Source organism: Periplaneta americana, chromosome 8, assembly GCF_040183065.1.
Source record: "Periplaneta americana isolate PAMFEO1 chromosome 8, P.americana_PAMFEO1_priV1, whole genome shotgun sequence".
Classification (NCBI taxonomy): domain Eukaryota; kingdom Metazoa; phylum Arthropoda; class Insecta; order Blattodea; family Blattidae; genus Periplaneta; species Periplaneta americana.
The window spans coordinates 135,546,379-135,567,135 of record NC_091124.1 but is presented as its reverse complement, the minus strand read 5'-3'; the positions used below and the strand labels follow the sequence as shown (position 1 = coordinate 135,567,135).

Here is a 20,757-nt window from a genome sequence, read left to right as displayed (position 1 = left end):
AATCCGAATTGTTTGTCATGTATGGCGACTTCAGTGATTTTGAGTAGTCTCTGTGTTGGTAGTCTTGTTAGTAATTTGAACAACACTGACTCAAGTGCTATGCCTCTGTATCCATTAGGGTCACCGGCGTCTCCTTTTCCTTTGTGAAGTACCTTTAATGTGGCATGTCGCCAATCCTCAGGTATGTTGCCTTGTTCTGAACACCTATTGAATAGACTTGTCCAAGCTTCTTTTAGGAATAGAGTCGTCCCCTTTATGTGTTCGTTATATTGTCCACCTCGTCCACAAGCCTTCTTATCCTTTAGTGACTTAATTTCCTATTCGACTTCCGTCGTAAACCAGGGTGAGGGCTGGAGATCAGCTTCCCAATCACTTTCTGTTGGCTGTGTTTCTTTGGTTTGTAGAAGTTTTGTGAAGTGGCCCTCCCAGACTTCCATTGCAAGCTTCTTGTGAAGTGTGGCTGCTTCGTCATTATTGTTTTGTACCATGCCTGCTCTTCTTCTTCTACCTTCTTTTCTTCTTCTCTGGCTTGAAAGGCCTGTTTTGCTTCCATTATTTTTGACTTGTAATGTCTTCATTTCTGGGCATAGAACTGAAGTTTTCCTAACCCTTTTAAATTCCTCCTGTTTGTAAATGGAACAACAACTGTTTTGCTAGGATTCATAGAGAGTCCCTCCTGCATGCACCAGTTGTGAATTTTCCTCAGTCCTTGATTCATTAAGTCTGATATTGTATTAGAATATTTCCTGAAGACAAAAGTACTATGTCATCTGCATAGTCCTGTATATAGTTTCCCTCCTGGACCAGATCATTGACCAAACCATCCACCACGAGGCTCTAAAGCAGGGGGAATAGGATCCCCCCGCCCCCACTCCATGGGCATCCTCTCTTGGCGACAATCTCCCTCGTCTCCCCAAGAAGGCTAGCTGATATATTTCTGCACCTGAGCATGGAGTTTATCCAATTACAAAGAGTATCATTGACTCCATGTTTATGTGCAGATAAAATCATAGACTCGTAAGAGGTATTGTCGAAAGCACCCTCTATGTCTAGAAAAGCTCCTAGAGCTATTTCCTTCCAGATCATTGACTCCTCCAGTCTACTAACAATACTGTGCAATGCTGTTATACACGACTTAGATGGCTGGTAGGGTTGTTGGAGAAGAGGAGTTTCTGATAGCATCCTCTCTCGGTTATGTCTTTCAATCAGTCTTTGCAGAGTCTTTAACAGAAACGATGCAAGACTAATCGGTCTATAAGCCTTTGCTTCAATGTAGTCATTACGACTGTGCTTAGGAATAAATACCACTCTGGTAGCTCTCCAGGCCTGAGAAATATAGCTGTAGACTATACTGCCCTGAAAGAGGTTGCAGAGGAAAATATAGTGGGTCAGGTCCTTTCTGCGATAGTAGAGAAAAGATCCAATCTCCACTCTTCTTCTGGTTCTTCACATTTGGCCTGTCTGGTATGGATGACCCTGTCCAGCATAGCTCAAATAATAATTAGATTATGCAAACTCCCCCACCCACATGGACAGTGTTTCATTAAGCTGATGTCCCCTTGGGGAAATTTTCTCTTCTTGCAATTTTCTCTTCTTGTAATCCCTGCAGTAGTAGTCACAAGTAGAATCTCCATTGCAGCTTTCTTCCACCATTTCTCAAAACTGTGTAGTATGATGACATTTGGTCACAAGGTTTACACTCTTTTTTGCCTTGTTGTACTCTAACGCAAATTTTGATAGAAAGTTCAGGTATTGTTGAGCTCGTGAGAACCCTCCTTTTGTCCATTTATTTAATTCTTTTAGCGCCTTTTTTGTATTCTATCCCATTTTGCTCTTTTCAAGCTGTTTTTCTTCGTATCTCTGGAAAGTTCCGACCTATTGGAATGAATTTTATTCCACAGAGGAGGATATTTTTATCTAACAACCTGTAGAGAAATGCTTGTATAGAAATTGTTTGAAAAGAGTATACAACTTTCTTGTAGTAAGGGTTCGCACATTTTCATGGTGATAGCTTCATTGTGGCCTAATCCATGTAGTTCATCATCTTTCCCTTGATAAATTCGTAGAGCATAGATAATAGAGCCTTCTACTGTGCAAATTTTGTAGAGTTTTACGCCATAATCAGACTTGTTAGAGATATATTGGATGAAAAGTGATCTTCCTCGCCAAGGAGGCATATATTCGTCAACTACATCTCTCCCAGGATTAGGACATTCTAAAAATTACTTCGCAGTTTTTTGACTAATAACACTAGCCTGCGAATTTCAACTTTGTGTTTGTTGCTTAAACTAAGTAATGTGATTTTATATAATGTCGATGTGCTGAATCAGAATTTTCAATCCGTTTGCTTCTGTCATGTCAGGTTTGTTTGCAAAATCACTTTAAATGTATTTTATAAATACGCGAATTTCATCACAAACTTTTTCATTTCACTTTTTTATTTCAAATTCAAAAACAATATTTAAAAGACACAACTTGCTGAAATTATATGTATGGTTGTTCATACATGTCACTAGAGTATTTTTGCTTTGTTTTGTCTTGTTTACTTCACTACTGGATGTATAAATTAGCACAATGTATCACACAAAAAATTACTCCACTTGCTTCTTAGTTGAGAAAGTCCTCCTGTTCCTCTTTCTTTTATGTTTCTCTTTGGGTATTTCACGTTTTAACATCCAACAATAATCACCAAGCATACTAATGCTCCCGTGTCCCTGATACCTTCTTTCGAACTCCTGCAGATCCTTGTGAAATCGTTCATCTTACTCTTAGCTGAAAAATCCTAGATTTTCGGCGAAATAATCTAGCTGAGAAAACAGAAAATTTTGATACTCATGTTACAACCAAATTCCTTGTATGCTTCAAGCATGTTAGCCACAATGTTTCGGTAATTAGGATCCTTGTTGCCAAGAAATTTTAAAACAACTTCACAAAACAACATCCATGCTGATTTCTCCTTTTCATCCATTCTGTTTCTAAATGCTGCACCAGACATGTTTTCTTATGTCAGGACCATTAAATATATATCTTCTTTCAGCTTGCTTCAGATAGTAGTGGAAATTTCTCAAATATATACTTAAAACAGCCTCCTTCCTTATTTAAAGCTTTTACAAGCTGTTTCATTAAGCCAAGCTTGATGTGGAGAGATGGCAGCACAACTTTAGAAGAAATCACAAGGCTTTGGCGCACAACATTCTTACAACCGACTTCCAAATTTTGTCGAGGTGGCCTGTCTTTCTTAGTCCAGTGATCAAATCGTGCCCTACTATCCCACAGGCAAAGAATGCATGGAAATTTGGTAAAACCAGATTGTTGACCCAGCAACATAGTAAGAACTTTGAAATCATCACAAACTTGCCAGTTGTGTTCCTTAGTCCAGTCGTAATTACAGCAGTTGCAAATTTGTGTATGATTTTTTGAGGATCACTGAATAGGCAATGGGCATTGAAGCAAAAATGTTGCCCTTATGAAGGAGGAAATCCTTTAAACTTCGCTTGGAAGCATCAGTGAACAGTCTCCATTCACTTAGGTCATAGTATGGAAATCTAAGCATCAGTGAACAGTCTCCATTCACTTAGGTCATAGTTTGGAAATCTAAGTTTTAGCATAAATTCTTTCACATTACTGCAATATACAAGATTATCATCTTCGGAGAAAAAGTATTTAAAACCTATTTCACGTTGTCAGTACCAACAGAATGATGTTTAAGATTTTCTGGTCGCACAGGGATTGGTACATTAGGCACAGGTAAAATGGCTGACAACTGAATACACGATTTCATTTTTATATTTAGAATCGTACCACTTCACATCACACGAACAGAAGTAGCAGTCATTACTATGGTTCGACTGCTCTCTCCAAACCATAGGTACTCCAAAAGATAGCTATGGTCTTCTCCAATTGATCAAATGACGAAGCTCTTCACTGCATACTCTACATACTTTGTGTGGTGCCCAAGCTTTACTTTGGTCTCCAAGTTTGATTCCAAAATAGGCATGGTATGACATTTTTCACAAAATGTGTAATATTACACCTCTGCATAGGCAATGTGTATATCCTACATAAGTTATATAACAAAAGTGGTCTGGATTATTTAGACATCCCCGATGCAACATGGTAAATACTTTCTTACTGAGCTAAAAACTTTCAACATTCTACTCCACAATAAAGCTTCAAACTGATTTCATTTCGTTTCCAGATGAAATGCAGACTAATGAAATGTGAGAGAAACTAGACGAGTTGAGTTCAGTCTCTCACCAAGGAGTGGCTGACATTTCTATCTTTCACAGATAAAAATAATGACAAGGCTGCACGTTATTTCGCCCTAACTTCCTTATGTGCTTGCACCCCCTATCTGCTAAGAAACATCCAGTGCCCTTGGTTTTCAATATAAACACCTTAAAATATGTTGAACACATTTGGTTTTCATATCCTAACATATTAAACCTACATATGTTAAAGTATTACAGTTTAAATAATTACACTATAAATTGTCGTAATATATTATAAGAAAATTAAAATAACAAAAAAATGGTATGTGATAGGAACTTTTTGGCTTTGAATTTGATTTCAGCATGCTAAAAATACCCTAAAAACATTAAAACTTTGGAGGCAGGAATTTCATCGCAGACTAGTGTAATTGTAATTTGTAAATTCTGTTATTTTCATTTCTAGGGACCTCATTATCAACAAAATTCAGCAAGACAGGGAAGCTAGGAAGAAATCAAAAGGCAGTGTTATTTTTATGCAGTAGATTCTTTGACCAATAAAGAAACATTTCTGGAACTTCATGATAAGAATCAGTACTCCAAGAAACTTGCTCGTTACTTTCTCAGAAGTATCAATTCATTCTATTGATGAACTCTCTTTTTTACTTGCTTTTTGACCATCTTTTGTGCTCCATATCTGTTACTTTTGATAACCATAATTTGGATTACTTCTTCTGTTACAAGCATTTTATAAATTTCAGGAGAGATATAAAAACAGTGGAAATGTGAAATACTGAATCACCTTTGAAATGTATTATTCGTACATGATGTGCTCCATATCTGTTACTTTTGATAACCATAATTTGAATTACTTCTTCTGTTACAAGCATTTTATAAATTTCAGGAGAGATATAAAAACAGTGGAAATGTGAAATACTGAATCACCTTTGAAATGTATTATTCGTACATGATGTTTTCCAATAGTATTCTAAGGTGGGACATCCTTTTTGCCACCATCATTGTCACGATCATTATTAATGTTTTGTTTGTTGTCAGTTTGAACGTCGTCAGAATTAGATTCATCACTTACATTGCTTACTAAAATGTCCGATGAAGAAAAGCTGATATCTCGAGAGTTGAATATTGAATTGTTATCAGATGCAAGGGAAAAGTCGCCATCGCTCTTGTTTCTTTCATCATTAAAATCCTGGCTATACATAATTCATTTTACATAATGTATTGTCATTTTTTTTCCCTTATAGGTGTGTCAGACGCAGCTCGTTTCACGTCTTACTTCAAGTAAAGATGATGAAAGTAATGAGTAAATTGAATGGTGGAGGGTTGCTAGGGAGTAATTAATTATATTGAAAATCAAGTATTGATCTTTATATACAGAATGTTAACTAATATGTGAGAAAGCCGCAGCATAGCTCAGTTGGCTGAGGCACTTGCATGCTGATCTGGAGCTTCACTTAGGCTCTGTTTCGATTCCCAATTGGGCTGATTACCTAGTTGGTTTCTTTCCTAGGTTTTCCCCAACCCTAAGGCGAATGTTAGGTAATCCTCGGCCTCATCTCGCCAAATATCATCTCACTATCACCAGTCTCACTGATGCTAAATAACCTAGTAGTTTATACAGTGTCATATAACCAACTGAAATAAAATATATGTGAGAAACTTTCGGGGAATGGGTAGAAGACCTAAAAACAATAAAAAATGTGTGTATATATATATAGGGTGATTCAGACCACCCATATCAGTCATTTATTTCGGAAACTAGTGCATTAAAATTTTTGAGACAGAAATATTTATAACGAAACCACATGTGAACTTTCACTTGAGCTAGATTTCATCAATCAGCTCTAAAAGGAAGTAGAATCAGTGGCGTATCACTTTAAAATTTCGAATGGGAGTCAGGGTCAAATAGGGTACCATTTGATGATAGAGCTCTCCAAAACAAACAGTTTTCATATGAAACGTTTTTAATAATTCCTACTCTTTCAATAAGAAAACGTATGAAAAGACAATGGGTGATTCAGACCACACGTAAGTCATTTATTTCAGAAACTAGTGAATTAAAATTTTAGAGACAAAAATATTTATAACTAAGGGACATGTGAACGTTCACTTGAACTTGATTTCATCAATCAGCCCTAATAGGAAGTAGGGTCTTAATAGAGAGATTGCAACAAGTGAATATAAATTATTGTTACTATGTTGACACTTTGAACTTTCACTAATTTCTTGTTCATCATATTCATCCAACCATTGCTGAATTTGCCTATCAGTCAGTTAATTTATTTTAATAACGAATGCAATGTTTAAGAACTTAAAACATGAAATTTATGAGAAGTTGAGTCGAAAATAAAGTTACAGGCTTACTTGCATGGGCTGCGGTGTGGGCTGCACCTCACTCTGAACATCTGGTCAAGTCATAAATTATAACAACACTGATGCATTGTTACAAGTTTGCAGGAAAGATATATAAAAGGAAAATATCACAGTTTGATTTGCTAAGACGTCATAGCACTACAAAAAAAAAAAAAAAAGAGAAGTGAGCACTGAAATGTTAAGATTTGTTAGTATTTATTTGCTATTGTGTTTATGGTCTAAATACATTCTAATCAGGAAATGACATATGAACCTAATGTTGGATGTGCCAATGGCAATGCTAATGAAGCAAGGCATTTTTATGCTGAACAGTTTCCTAGCAAACATTTACCCAATTGCAGTACTTTGTTGTATCTCTGAAAAACAGGTTCTGAAAAAGGATGTCAGTAGATACAACAGACAACTGGAATATAGGAGGGAGTGGCGCTTAGAAACTGTATACATTGACTTTGTAAATAAATATGTAAAAGTAAAGTTGTAATAAGCAAACATGTTGGACTACACAGTACCTATAATTTAAAAAGAAACTAAAATTGACTATATATTTACATGAACGTTTTTGCTTGTTTTTAGATCATCTGTCCAGTCCTTTCTCACACTGTTAACGCTGTGTACATTGTCTATTAGCAGTGACAACCGACACTTTGCATGTTCCTTCTTCCAACAATGGACAGTTTTCAGAATACTTTAATCATTTTGTGCTTGCAACGAGATTTCCTACTAAAAACTTAAGGTACAACACAACAATCAGGACATATCTTGACCTGAACCTGGGAAGGGGGAGGAGACAAGTTTCAGGTCACTGATGAGTTGAAAGTAATAAAAGATTTGAATTGTTCATATCATGCTGAAGTAATATGTATCATTGAGACTTTATCTTCCAATTTAATGAAGAAATTATAGTTGCAGCTTCGGAAAGTTCTCAAAGTAAATGATGATATGGAGGAAAAATGTATTGCCACAGAGGGTGGATCAGTCCACAGGGAATGTGTTAATTTTGGATTGGAGCAGCAGCAAAGTTATCATTTTTTTGTTTTGAGTCCTTCACCATATTGTATTGGCACACATGAACACAGTATTAAGAATTGCGGAATAGAATAATCCATATGTACTAGCACAACATTAATTTTTATTCTCAGCAGAAAGACTTTGATCACTTTTAAGACTGACAAACGACTACTTAAATCTGAGAAAAGTGCTGGAAATGATAGCAGTAAGAAAAAATAAGACAATTTTGGAAGTGATATCAGTTTTACTGTATAAAAGAAAACAGCTTGTAGTGTAGTTAATGAGTTATGGTTCTCTTCCATTCACAAATTAGACAAATTTTCAGTAAATATATGTGAAATGACCTTGAGTACACTGCTGAAATGTACTGTGATCTATTAAAAGTCTCTTCGTAAAGTTTTAAAGCACTAGGCCTACTATTGTGACATGGACTGCAGTTGATTTCAGAACTAAGCTACTGTTACTCTTCTATAGAACAGCATCACTTGGAAACACTATAGTGACATTTTCTGTCAGCATAATTGAACATGTGAGATAGGTTCATGTTTGGTTTCAGGGTGACGACATGGGTTCACTGTTGCTGCCATGGCAGCAACTTTTGATGATGCCTCCACAACACATGCTCGTTATTGAGCGAATGCATTCAGGTGCAAGAAGATTTGTGGTGCTTGATTTCGGGAGTCCAATTCTATTAACTGACCTTATGATACCAGCATGTTCTGATCTCGTCTCTCTTTCAATCGACATCTGGTGCCAAGGTGAAGAGACAGATGGGAGGAGATTAGTTGTGGCATCTGACATAGGAACAAAGTCACTGGTGATGAGTGATCTCCAGCCTCCTCCAATATGTAGATATCTTAAGGTGAGCAAGTTGAATTCGATGGTGTTTGGATAAAGGGAGATAAGTCACAAAAATGAGTTTTGAATTAAATGAAGATTAAACATATATAACCCTTATTGTAAATAATTTTCTACACAAAACACATCAGGTGCTAATATTCTTTTGTTTTTTGCACATCCACTTGTAGAATTTAACTTGTGTATTCCCCTGGGAAACAAAACTCCATTAGCAGAAAAAATGACTTAACCCCCTTTACCCAAACATCATCGAATTTCCTCCTTGTTTTGTGAAGCTTCATCTTTCTTTTATATGAATAAAGTGGAGAGCATTGAATCAGTTCCCAAGAACTGTCTCCATGAAGGAATAAGCACATAGATGGTAGCTCATATTGTATATCAATAAAATGCCACCCTTGCTCTCACTTTGAAGTAACTTTTTCAAACCTACAAAGACGTCAGATGGTGTCTAAGGAACATATACTGGGTGTTCATTTCAAAGTGTGTCATGACGTCGCTGTTGTGAGTCAGCGATTTGAAGCAAGTTTCAGCTTTTATGTCAGAGAAGTTGCCTATTATTTAAGGCGTTCAATCTGAACTTGAGAACATGTACAGTATAACTTGAACGTTGTAGCAACAGATGGCGGTCTGTACGGTCTGTGTGCTACCATAGCCTCTTTCGAACTGTATTTTACGCGGGAAAATCGTACTGAGGGTATTTGTTATCATTGGTTGCGTACGTACGGCAACATTCCACAACACAAATCAAATGCTCCGTGTCCATGTTGACCGTCGAAGTTAATGTCAACAAATACGTAAGTAATCGTCTTAACCCTCTCCCCATAAAGAAAAAAACTCACCACAGTACATGTTTCCAAACAGTTCACATTCCTGTCACTACCGGCAATACCGTACATATCGGTAAGTACTTTTCAGAATGAATGCTGTACTTGCCAGGCAATTTCTCTGGCACATAGGTAATACACCTTTGCAGAAGTGTAGGAAGATTGAATTCTCTAGGCTCATCGGCTAGCCACATGACAGCATACAGCGAGCCATGACACACTTCAAACTGAATACACAGTAGACTTATATGAATGGGATTATAAAGCTCTGTATCGATTTAATTGAAAAAAAAAAAAAAAAAAGAAGAAGAAGAAGAAAAAAACATACATTGGTTAGTGAACTATTTCTTAGATAAAACTGTTCATATGAAATGGGGTGCATTAACGAAAAATTGAGTGATCCTGGATTTCAAATTTTTGTAGCTGAGAAGAGAGATGTGAATCGGAATACTGTATCCATTACATTTTCGAAGGTATATAGAAAGTGGGCCACAGTTGTAAGATTTTTATATTCCAGTATGTGTGTACCAGAGGATGCTTAAATCAAAATCATGTGTAATTGATTTTCTTACCTTCCTTCTATTGAGAACAGAATTTTATTCCCTTGCATAAAATCATACAGCTTCTTCTCCCGATCATTAAGTTTTATCAATTTATTACCAGTCTTCCTCAGATCGGTCTTCTTTTTAGTAGCCTATTGTTTTCACGTTTGAAGTTTTTTTTTTTTTTTAATTTAATTATGAATCTCTTACCTTAACGTCGAACTTTTGTTCTTATCTTTCGTGAATTTGCAGAAAAGCAGAGGCTGTCTTTGGTTTGCTTCCAGCAGCATGATTTGTAAAATATGATAAGAAAATCTTTAATCATATCTCAAATAGCAGTCAAACCTCTCTCTTTATGTTCTCACACTGCTAAATAAAATGAATCTGCACTCAGGAGAGTTGACTGAGCACTATTGTCTGCAGTAAGGGTAGCTAACAATTGTCAACTGGACTGTTGCTCTGTGGAATGTGTAGGAAGATTTGTGAGTGAGCTCATGTCACGTAGATCAAGCTCAGATGACTTATTGATGTATTTCTGGGTTTCTCATGAAGGGGAGCGTCCTCACTCTGCTTATGAGTGAAGTGGGTACAACAGGGTCTCCATTTTATTGATATAAGTCCTTGTGTATGGAGCACATTAAGTGATGTGCAGTAGGGTAATATAAATATGTTTTACTTTTATTGTATAATGAACTTCAGACTTTTCCAATTTATTTCATATCTGCATACTGAGAAATGTTTTGCAAGTACTGTTGTCATATATTTTGAAATATATTTATACAGACTCTAATTTGTGTTACTCAGTTATATGATTTTGTAATCAGTTTCGTGCAAAGTGATATAATTATTACCTTTAAATTATTGTAAAACTGTAAATTATAATTGAACCTGTTATTTGGAAAAGGCCACATCTCCACTATTTTTTCGAAATTGACTCGGTAATACTCAGTAATTGACTAATTCATACTTTTACCTAGAAACAATACCAGAACTACTTGTGGTAAAGAATGATTCAAATGAAGCCACAATGTCTCAAAGGGTTAATGTTGTTCTTATCCTTACCATCACCACCTTAACTTCCCTTTCCTACCCCTTCCCTTCTGCCTTAACTGTCACTGCTGCTACTATCTTAAGCACCTACCTACCATTTCATTGTTAAATACGTCAGTACAGACATGGAAATTCTACACATCCAACCAAAAAGCCAGAAACTAAACACACTATAATAATACGAAATATACAGACACACAAAACACATCCAAATGAAATTCTCAACACACGACTCAATTTCAGAACACACCCACTCTTTGACTCCACATTACACTACACACTCCCACAGGAAACAAAACAAAAGGCGCCAAGACCAGCAACAACTAGGCCCATACAAGGCCGAAACATGTTAACCAGGTACGATAGAATTTAACACGAGAAAGATATATAATATATATCCCGAAATAATTTTTGTAATTTTTATGAGATGAAGGGAAACAACAGTACAGTATATACTACCTTTTCGCTGATCATCATAAATCAAATCTTTGTTGTTTTAATATCATATACCTACTCTTAAACTTAAAGTTTGCTCGAGTCTTCTGTGTATATTTTCTGTATGTTGTCAGTTTATTGTTATTGTATTATTATATAGAAAGAGTGATGCTTATTTTATGTCTTGTTTAATAGGGCATAATATTAATATACTTAGATTTAAAAGGTTTGAATGTAGTAAAATATTGCGTGGTGAAAATAAACCAGAGTGTAATTCTATTTCGTTGGAAATCTTGCTATTTTTCCGTCTAACCGTATGTTGCAAATAACTTTATGTTGTTGGTTTTGTCTTTTCAGATTACAACAATAGGAAGATATGGAATGAGTACAACCAGATGTAAAATTCCTGTAGGTTCCTTTTATGGACATATTGTCATTTTGCCTGGGGAATGTTATTCAGAAAAGAGTGAAGTACAAGGCCTGTCAGAGACAAATATTCAGGTGAGAAAGCAAGCGACATAGATAGTGTGATATTAGATTTATTTTTAAAACGAGACGGAAATTCAATAGCACAAAATATAATTGGTGATTGTTTTATATTCTTAAGTTGCTTATGTATTGCAGTTCTTAGTTAAATAACAATTTGTGATAATATGTATAATTAAAAAAAATTGTAAACTTCATATTTAGTTTATAAACATACCATTTAATATTTGCTAAATTTAATTGTTTATAACACTTTTCCCTTGTGGCAGCCTTTTAATAAGGGAAGTTTCTAACAATAAACTACACTAATAATTGGATTATTCATCTTGATTACACACTTTTAACACTTCATATTGGTTAGGAATATAGTTAATATAACCACTTTCATGTGTTAAAATATACTTAACTTGTAATTACCTAGTTGACTAGTGTCATCATCAGAACTAGTGAGGTCTTTGGTTCTTCCGGTTTATTTAGTTCTGATGATGACTGACATAAAACTGAAAGTTGTCAACTAGGTACTGGTAATTACAACATACTTTATTTTAACACTTGAAAGCGGTTATACATACATACCGGTAAGTGTTCTGCCCATGGGCAGGTCTTTCACTGCAAATCCAGCATTCTCCAATCTTTCCTATTCTCTGCCTTCCTCTTAGTCCTCTGCATATGATCCACATAACTTAATTTCGTCTATCATCTGATATCTTCTTCTGTCCCGAACTCTTCTCCTGTTCACCAGTGCATCCTTCAGCTAGTGACCCAACCAATTCCTTTTTCTCTTTCGGTTCAGTTTCAGCATCATTCTTTCTTCACCCACTGTTTCCAACACAACTTCATTCCTTATTCTGTCTGTCTTCTTCACACGCTCCATTCTTCTCTATATCCACATTTCAAAAGCTTCTATTCTTTTCTTTTCATTTTGTCGCAATGTCCATGTTTTTGCCCCATACAATTCCACATTCCATATAAAGCACTTCACTAGTCTCTTCTTTAGTTCTTTTTCCAGAGATCCGCAGAAGATGCTCCTTTTTCCATTAAAAGCTTCCTTGGTCATTCCTATCCTCCTTTTGACTTCCTGGCTGCAGCTCATGTTACTGCTTATAGAACATCCCAAGTATTTGAAGCTGTTCACTTGCTCTACTGCTTCAAGTGGTTATATTATCTATATTTCGAATTGTATTATCTTATTGGTGTGTGATAAATTACGATTAGAGAGAGATGCATAAATACTGCACTTACAATAAATAAAATGTTCTCACTAAATGATTAGTGTAGAGAATTAGTACCGGTACATGATATTTAAATGTATCGTCATTTAACATATTCGTACTTTGTTGCAGGCTCAGTTGACAGTTCTTTCAGCCTTGTTTGAAGATATTCACTGCCGCTATAGTTTAGCTTGTGCCAAACTACACGAGTTCCTAACACCTTTATTGACATCTGAAATTCCTAATGTAGTTCATATGCATCACTATCTTCAGAAGGGAAGAGATATAGAAAAATACTATCCTAGCCCTGAGGGACAAAAAATACTTTCTGCCTACCAAGTAAGTAAGATACAGACATTAATAGACATTAACCAAAGAAATGTTCCTCCACTATAGCATATATAGCTACAAATTAAACCCTGATGGTAGTGTTTGTGAATGACAGTGATGATGATGATGATGATGATGATGATGATGATGATGATGATGATGATGATGAAACTGGAGACTTTTTCTACCTTTTGGCACAAGAAAGGAAGTATAATTATGCTGAACTGTGAAATTACAGGATGATAGTGCAATTAAGTAATTAAAAGTTGTGCAAGTACAATTTTCTTTTTGGTAGTCTTATATAAGTAATGTATATTTATAAATTTGAATTTGCATAGAAAATCAGTCCTTCCAACTGTGAGTATAAGCCAAATTAGGATTAGGATTATATAATTTCTAGCATTCAAATGGAAAGCATTAAACGATTTCTTGAAATAAGATTCTGTGATTGTGATTTTTCACTGAAACTTCTCATATGAAAACTCAAAATTTAATGTAGGTACAAACAAATGTAGCATTTATTGATTATAGCTATTGAGTTCAAGTAGATCAATAGAAATAAGAAAAGAAGTGAAAAGAGCCAATAAAATCTAAGAAATGGAAAGGCAGCAGGAATAGGAATCATTACTTGGGAATTAATAAGATCTTGTACTTACTACGAGCTTTTCCAGTTAATCACATAACTGTACAGCATATGCCTTAGAGCCGGTTTAAATCTTACATTCAGTTTAAACTCAGGTTTTTTGTTCTGATCTGTATTATGATTCTTACTACCAGCTAATCTTGAGTTAACTTGAGTTTAACTTGATCGGCAGTCCTCTTGTCGTTAAACTGCAATTCAAGGCTCAACAGTGCAAGATGTCATTTCCCACTATACACATGGATATGACATGTTTTCCAAGAACTTACGAGTGGTGATGAGTAAGTGATTATTATTACTGAACAACCATAGCTGCCAAGAATTTTTCGAAATAGAGTGCACCACTTTGAAATATAACTGAGCATGAGTTTTAAAACAGATTCAGGCTTTCGAAGCAGATAGCCCTAACCTTCAGAATTAACTTTATAGTCCTAAACTTGTTTCGAAAAATTAAAAACTCTGATACAATATACAATAAAAAGATGAGAAAGTGCAAAAATATATTGACAGGCACAAAAAACACAACTCTTCAATTTTTTTTTAATTAAGATTTTTTTTTTTATATTTCTGATTATTATATTATTCTTTAATGGTATAGTATTAAGTTATAGTCAAATTTAAAATTCTGTTTATGAAAAAAAATTTCACTGCGGGACTTTCACTAGGCTTTGGATGATGAAGGATATCACTTCGAAACTAGTCAGTCAGGTAAATTCCTCCTATTAACACAGTAAAGAAATTATAAAGTTAAACAGTGATTATATGATTGTTAAAATTGTATATAGAACAATGAAAAACAAAAAGTTTATTTTTATAACAACTTAATCAAATTTCTGTAAGAAAGATATAAGTAACACAAAATGTTTACATTGTTCTGTTCGAAAACTCATTCATTACACACACTATGGTCTGCTCGAAGTTCGGATTTTAATTCTATTGAGCAGCTGTGGGGTTATCCAGGAAGAAAGGTCCGTCAACATTATTCAGACACCCTACAAGACCTTGCGGGAGGCTCTCCAAAAAATGGGACAATACTGCAACATTGATCAAGAACATCTCTGAGAGATTGAAAGATTTAATTAATGGGAAAGGCGGTAATGCTTGTGTCTAAAAGTGAGAGGAAAGTGTCATTGCAGTAAACAAGAAATGAGTGTTGAAATGGGTAATGGATATGGCACCATAAAGAATAAGATAATATTCAGAAATATATTGTTGTTTTCTAATGCCAGGATTTGACAATAAAGTCATTTGACCTCTTGCACTCCAATATTTTTCAAAGACAGTCATGGTCAGCTACTGAAGCACAGATTTTGAGGTGTTCTGAATCCGTTTCTTGGTTTGAGTTGTACAATGGGCAGTTAGGGGACTGATATATTCCAATTTTATGCAGGTGTTTGGCTAAAGAGTCATGGCCTGTTGCCAATCTAAATGCAGCTAATATAAATATAAATAAAGTAAACCTTAAAAAAAAAAATTGTGAACTGTTGCGTTTTTTGTGCTGTCAGTGCATGTGTGTATTAGGGTTTGTATTTAAAGATTATTAATAAGATAAATGATTTCCTTTTTATTTTTGAAAACATTCTCTTGAACGTCTGCATCAGTTACTAGCTGCGCCGTGTTTTTTTCTTCTGGTAGTAGATAGGCCTACTGAAAACGATAGAAGATTTTGGGGGTGTCCACAAATCTACTGTAAGCCTATTGTGCATTATACTGTGTGTGGCAGACAGTCTGATAAGATTTACTGTGAAATACTGGGGTCTGTTTTATAAACACACTAATAATATTACCTAATATTACTAGACTTATAAAAATAATTTTATTATTAGACTAAATTCTGTTTTATAAACATTCTACATAACTTACAAAATACTACACACACTAATATTATTAGTTCATTAGTCAACTCATTTTGTATGAAGCTAAGTCGCAGATGGTCATGCATTGTTTAGTCTGGTTGCAATGTGTTTGGGAGTTAACGTTGGTAGCAAGCATTAAGAAACTATTTGAGGTTAAGTTTGACAAGCATACTGAAGTAGGCAGTATTATCCTCTACAAGTTTTTTAATGACATTCTCTCTGTTATCGAGGTACAAAGATGTTTCTTAATGAAAATTCTCCAAGAATGTTGCCTATTTTGACTGCAATAATATAATCAAACGGGCAAATTGTAAAACAGTGAATGCTAAGCTCCGCCCATGACCCCTTTCCACTTTTCCCCAACAAGCTCACACACACACTAGCCATCTAGTGGAGGAAATTGGAACAAAAAGAGTGAATACAGCATCTACGAAGCAAAAGAGGAACTTCGTCCTGTTTCCCTCTCCAGCCTCTCCTTCTCTCTTCCTTGCTTCATGTCTCTCTCTCTCTCTCTTTTTTTTTTTTTTCTTATGACCTTGCGGAGGGTAGTATTCGATCCGTGTATCTTCTTAATGAAACGCACGCACGCTTTTTGGTCATGCTTTAGACCTCTCGGCTACCGAAACGAGTTGGTGGTAGAAGGAAAATGAATGTATTTATGTTCAAGGGAACTGCCATAACGTATTGTAGAAATGCAGTCTGTGTCATTGGATATGTCTTAGTACGTATGTGGTTGTTGTCTAATGCACATTAATTTCGTTGTATTGTGTTGTGTTATAAAATATGAAATACGTACGAGGTGGTAGGCAGTGATCTACCGAAGCAGGGCAGATAGTAGAGAGAGAGAGAGAGAGAGAGCAGGTGAGCGAGGTGCCGAGCGGCGAGGGTGTGGATAACTTCACCTACTGGCATTCGCTGTTTTACGATTTATCCAATCAACAGCCGTGTTTGCCTTCTTTTCTTTCTTAGCAGTAATACCAAACATATTCCACTACAGTTTAACTTAACTGAGACTCTGTAATATGACATATTGAGTTAAACTCTGAGTTTGGTTTAACTTACCAGTAATCTTTAGATTAACCGTATTTTTAATACCAGGCCTTGGTGAAAGAAACATCCCTGAGGAATGGCGAATATTACTTGTTTCGTCAATACATAAGAAAAGGTAGAGAATATTTCCTAAGAGCTGTCGCATCTTGGTTCCCAGTTCACTGATGTATATACACTGCTGAGCAAAAAAAACCGTAACACTGGAATAAATTTGAGATATCAGAACATAATACAAATTATAACATTACTGTGTGCTTCTATGGATCTGTTTATGGTAGGCAGGTGTTACTTCATGTTTTGGGAAGGTAAATATACCCATTGGGTGATTTGTGACACACTCTTTGCCACTTCTTGTCCCTCACCCTATTTTTATTGCTGTGTCATTAAAATTTACGACTGTAAACACAAGCAGCTAAAACAAAGTTACAACACTATTATTTTCTTTTTTTGTGTATAATGGAATTTTGTGATATTGAACTCAGTTTTAAACAACATATAAGAGGGTTAAGATGCCATTAAGTCCCGAGAACGCCGCTAGAGCAGTCATGTTGGAAAAGGATGACTGTAGTTTATGTTATGTGGCTCAGGTGTTGCATACTTGGCCCCATAGCTCTTGAAGAGTATCTGGAGTATGTTAACGGACATTCCTTCCTAAAATTCCCCGCAGATGATCAATTGGGTTAAGATCCAGACTTCGTGATGGCTGTTGCATGAATTGGATCCCTACTTCACTTCATTGAGGTACTGGAGGACATATCGCGTCACGCAAGGACGTGTATTGTCCTGCATGAGCACGAAATTGTCACCAATAAATGATGCAAAAGAAAGAACATGTTGCCCAAGAATTTCTTCAATGTAGCAATGGGCAGTAAAAAACCCATCTTCCACAAAACAAGGTTCGTTCGTGCAGTCAAACTTATGTCTGTCCACACCATCACTGAACTGCCCTGAAATGCTATTCTTGATGAAAAGATGCATGGAGAATACCTTTCTCCAGTCCTCCACACTCTTTCTCTTCCACCTTGGGACTGCTCTAGCAGCATTCATGGGGCTTAACATCATCTTAACTTTCTTACATGTTGTTTAAAACTGAGTTCAATATCACAGAATTCCATTATAAGCAAAAAAAGAAAACTATAGTGTAGTAATTTTGTTCTAGCTGCTTGTGTTTAGGGTTGTAAATTTTAATGGCACAGCAGTACGGGACAGGAAGTGGCAGAGAGGGTATCACAAACGACGCAATGGGTATACTTTTCTTCCCAAAACATGAATTAGCACTTTCCTAACACAAACAGGTCCATAGAAGCATAGAGAAATGTTATAATTTGTATTACGGATTGATATTTCAAATTTATTCAAGTGTTGCGTTTTTTTTTTTTTTTTTTTTTTTTTTGCTCGGCAGTGTATATATATTACCTTATTTTCTTGGAGAAATTTATTTGTGATATATCAAACTAATACCAGGGAACTAGTTTACAACATTGTTTACTGCAGAAAGTATATGGATTTTTTGAAAATAAAAAAAAGTCCACTATCAAAGTCAGTTCCTTATATGGGGTGACTTTGATACCTGATTGAAAAGTGCTCTTCTGATATGGGGTGACTTTGGTATGTGCTTTAAAAGTGTTTTAAATCAACTTATATAACCATCTGGTATCAATCTCACCTCAGTATGTCATTTTTAACAGACTTTGCTGCTATTAATCTTCATAGATAATTGGCTGACAGTGTTACTTTTGGGCCAAATGTGTTCAATAACCTTGGACATAAATACAATTGACTGCCATTAACGAATCATAAAACATTAAGACATAGTTCTAACTGATACGTACATCTATTTTATCAGGAGTACATCTCACTTAACAATATGTGTCAGAGGAAGAACAATAATTGTTTGTTTACATCTGAAGTCTGATTAATAAAATATATTACTAGTCAGCAATGTATGCAATGGAGTGGAAGGGAACTGACTTCTCTACCCCACTCCTGCTTAGTGAATGATGCATTATTGGTGTGACTTATGAGGTTCCAACCTATCTTCGGTCAGTTGACTAACAACAACTTAATAAGCACAGTGGGACTTGACATTACCGTTTTTCAAAGAAAACAAAAGTGTATCATTGTTGAAAACCTTGACCAGCAGAGTAACCAAAGTTAAAGTCTCCAGTTACACATTATTACTATTACTACTCTCTTCCTGAAATATATATATATATATATTTCAGGAAGAGAGTAGTAATAGTAATATTGGTTCAAGAGCCACAGTAAATGTCTTTGAGAGCTGCATGCGACAGTGAGTACCATTGACCGAAGTTATGATTATTCATCTCAAGAAATTCGTACCAGGACTATTTGTCCCAGGTTATTGGTACCATGATACAATTAGTACCCCACACTATTTGTCACCAATAAGGATGTCGTCACATGTTTAAGTATGCCCCAAATTAATTTTTTCGTAATTTTGTATAACAATGCTGGTAACATTATGGCCCAGTGCTTTCAAGTACTGTAAAATTTCGCCATTTTTATATTCATAATAACGATCGACAACATGCTCAGTTCTTCGGTCCACTTCAGTGTATTTTCTTTTCTTCTTCCTTGGTGAGGCACCAGTTTCAAATCGAGCAATCCGAAGAGAAATCTCAGCCTCTTCATTCTGCGGCTTACCCCGAAATTCAATAAAGGAAGGATGTGACTTCCTCATTAGAAGATTTAAATGCCAACTTTCAATGGGATTCGTGATCCTCGGCAATCCCACTACAACATGTTGATAGCAGTTCCATAGGGAATAGAGGAGTCTTGTGACAATGACCTCTGGGACGACCAAGTACGTAGTTCTCCTCGAGGTATTGAAATATTGGCTCTAGATCATGTGAACTGTTTTGTCTCAGTAGGCAGAAGGCTTCTTTGATGTCTTGTCCATCATTATCTGCGTCATATGGTATAAAAGCCAGCACTATAGTGGTGTGGAATTCGTTCCATAGCTCCACTTGTTCTTCCTGCATGTAAAGTGGTGCTAGACCTTCACTCTGGACCTTATGCCACAAAATTTGGCTTAAGGGAAAGAGACATCCAGTCAACTTACAGTGTGGGAAAACCTCTTGGATAGTTCATTGAAGCAATTTCATTATCCATGGAAATATGACTCAGTGTCATATCAATTATGTAAAGTATCCTAGCCTCGTCAAGTACACTTTGGAACATGTTCTTGTACATAATTTGGCTTCTATTTGTCATGAGAACCATAACTAATGGGAATCACTGGCCGTGTATTGTACATGACTGGCACATTATATGTGGCACACTTTTGAACGTGCCATCACAAATCTAATACATGCAGTGACTCAGAATTTGAAGATTTTTTGTAGAGGCGAAAATAACTAATTTCGATTCCTCATCAAAATTTAGTAGCCATTGACGTCCATTCTTGTCGACTTTAAATCTATTTGGTATTGCCATCAGGCTTTCATTTCTAGGATTTTGTGCAAGTGGTCTGCTCTCACATGTTGAATAGTTTTACGAATTGTTTGAGTCTTTGGAAGCTTCAGCTATGTCTCACTAGTTAAATTTGCCACATGCTGATTTATTATAGACGAGGTAGGTTCATTATAAGTTCCAGCGGCTTCTTTTATAGATGAAACTACCTCCATGGCTTTAAATTTTCCCCAGTCAGGCATGTGTGTATGATCAGTTGATTTCAGTACCTCTAGAGTGGTGATTGCAAGATGGACACGTGCTGAACATTGTTTCTTCTTTCACATTTCCATTCAGTTTTTGTTAGTCCCACATGATGCTGTGTGTATGCGAAACCATTATATATCAATTTAGGGCATCCTTTTTCTGATGTAGTGAGACGGGTGTGACCATT

General features: G+C 35.8%; 1 protein-coding gene across 5 annotated transcripts in view; it reads left to right on the top strand.

The window, feature by feature from the left end:
* Nucleotides 1-20,757, top strand: part of Bruce (BIR repeat containing ubiquitin-conjugating enzyme) — a 571,194-nt gene that overhangs the window by 225,422 nt on the left and 325,015 nt on the right. For all 5 annotated transcript variants that reach the window (XM_069833681.1, XM_069833684.1, XM_069833683.1 and 2 more), the window contains 3 exons: nucleotides 8,164-8,469; nucleotides 11,674-11,817; nucleotides 13,146-13,352. In XM_069833681.1, the coding sequence (XP_069689782.1) occupies nucleotides 8,164-8,469; nucleotides 11,674-11,817; nucleotides 13,146-13,352 (657 nt within the window). The remainder of the gene's footprint in view (nucleotides 1-8,163; nucleotides 8,470-11,673; nucleotides 11,818-13,145; nucleotides 13,353-20,757) is intronic.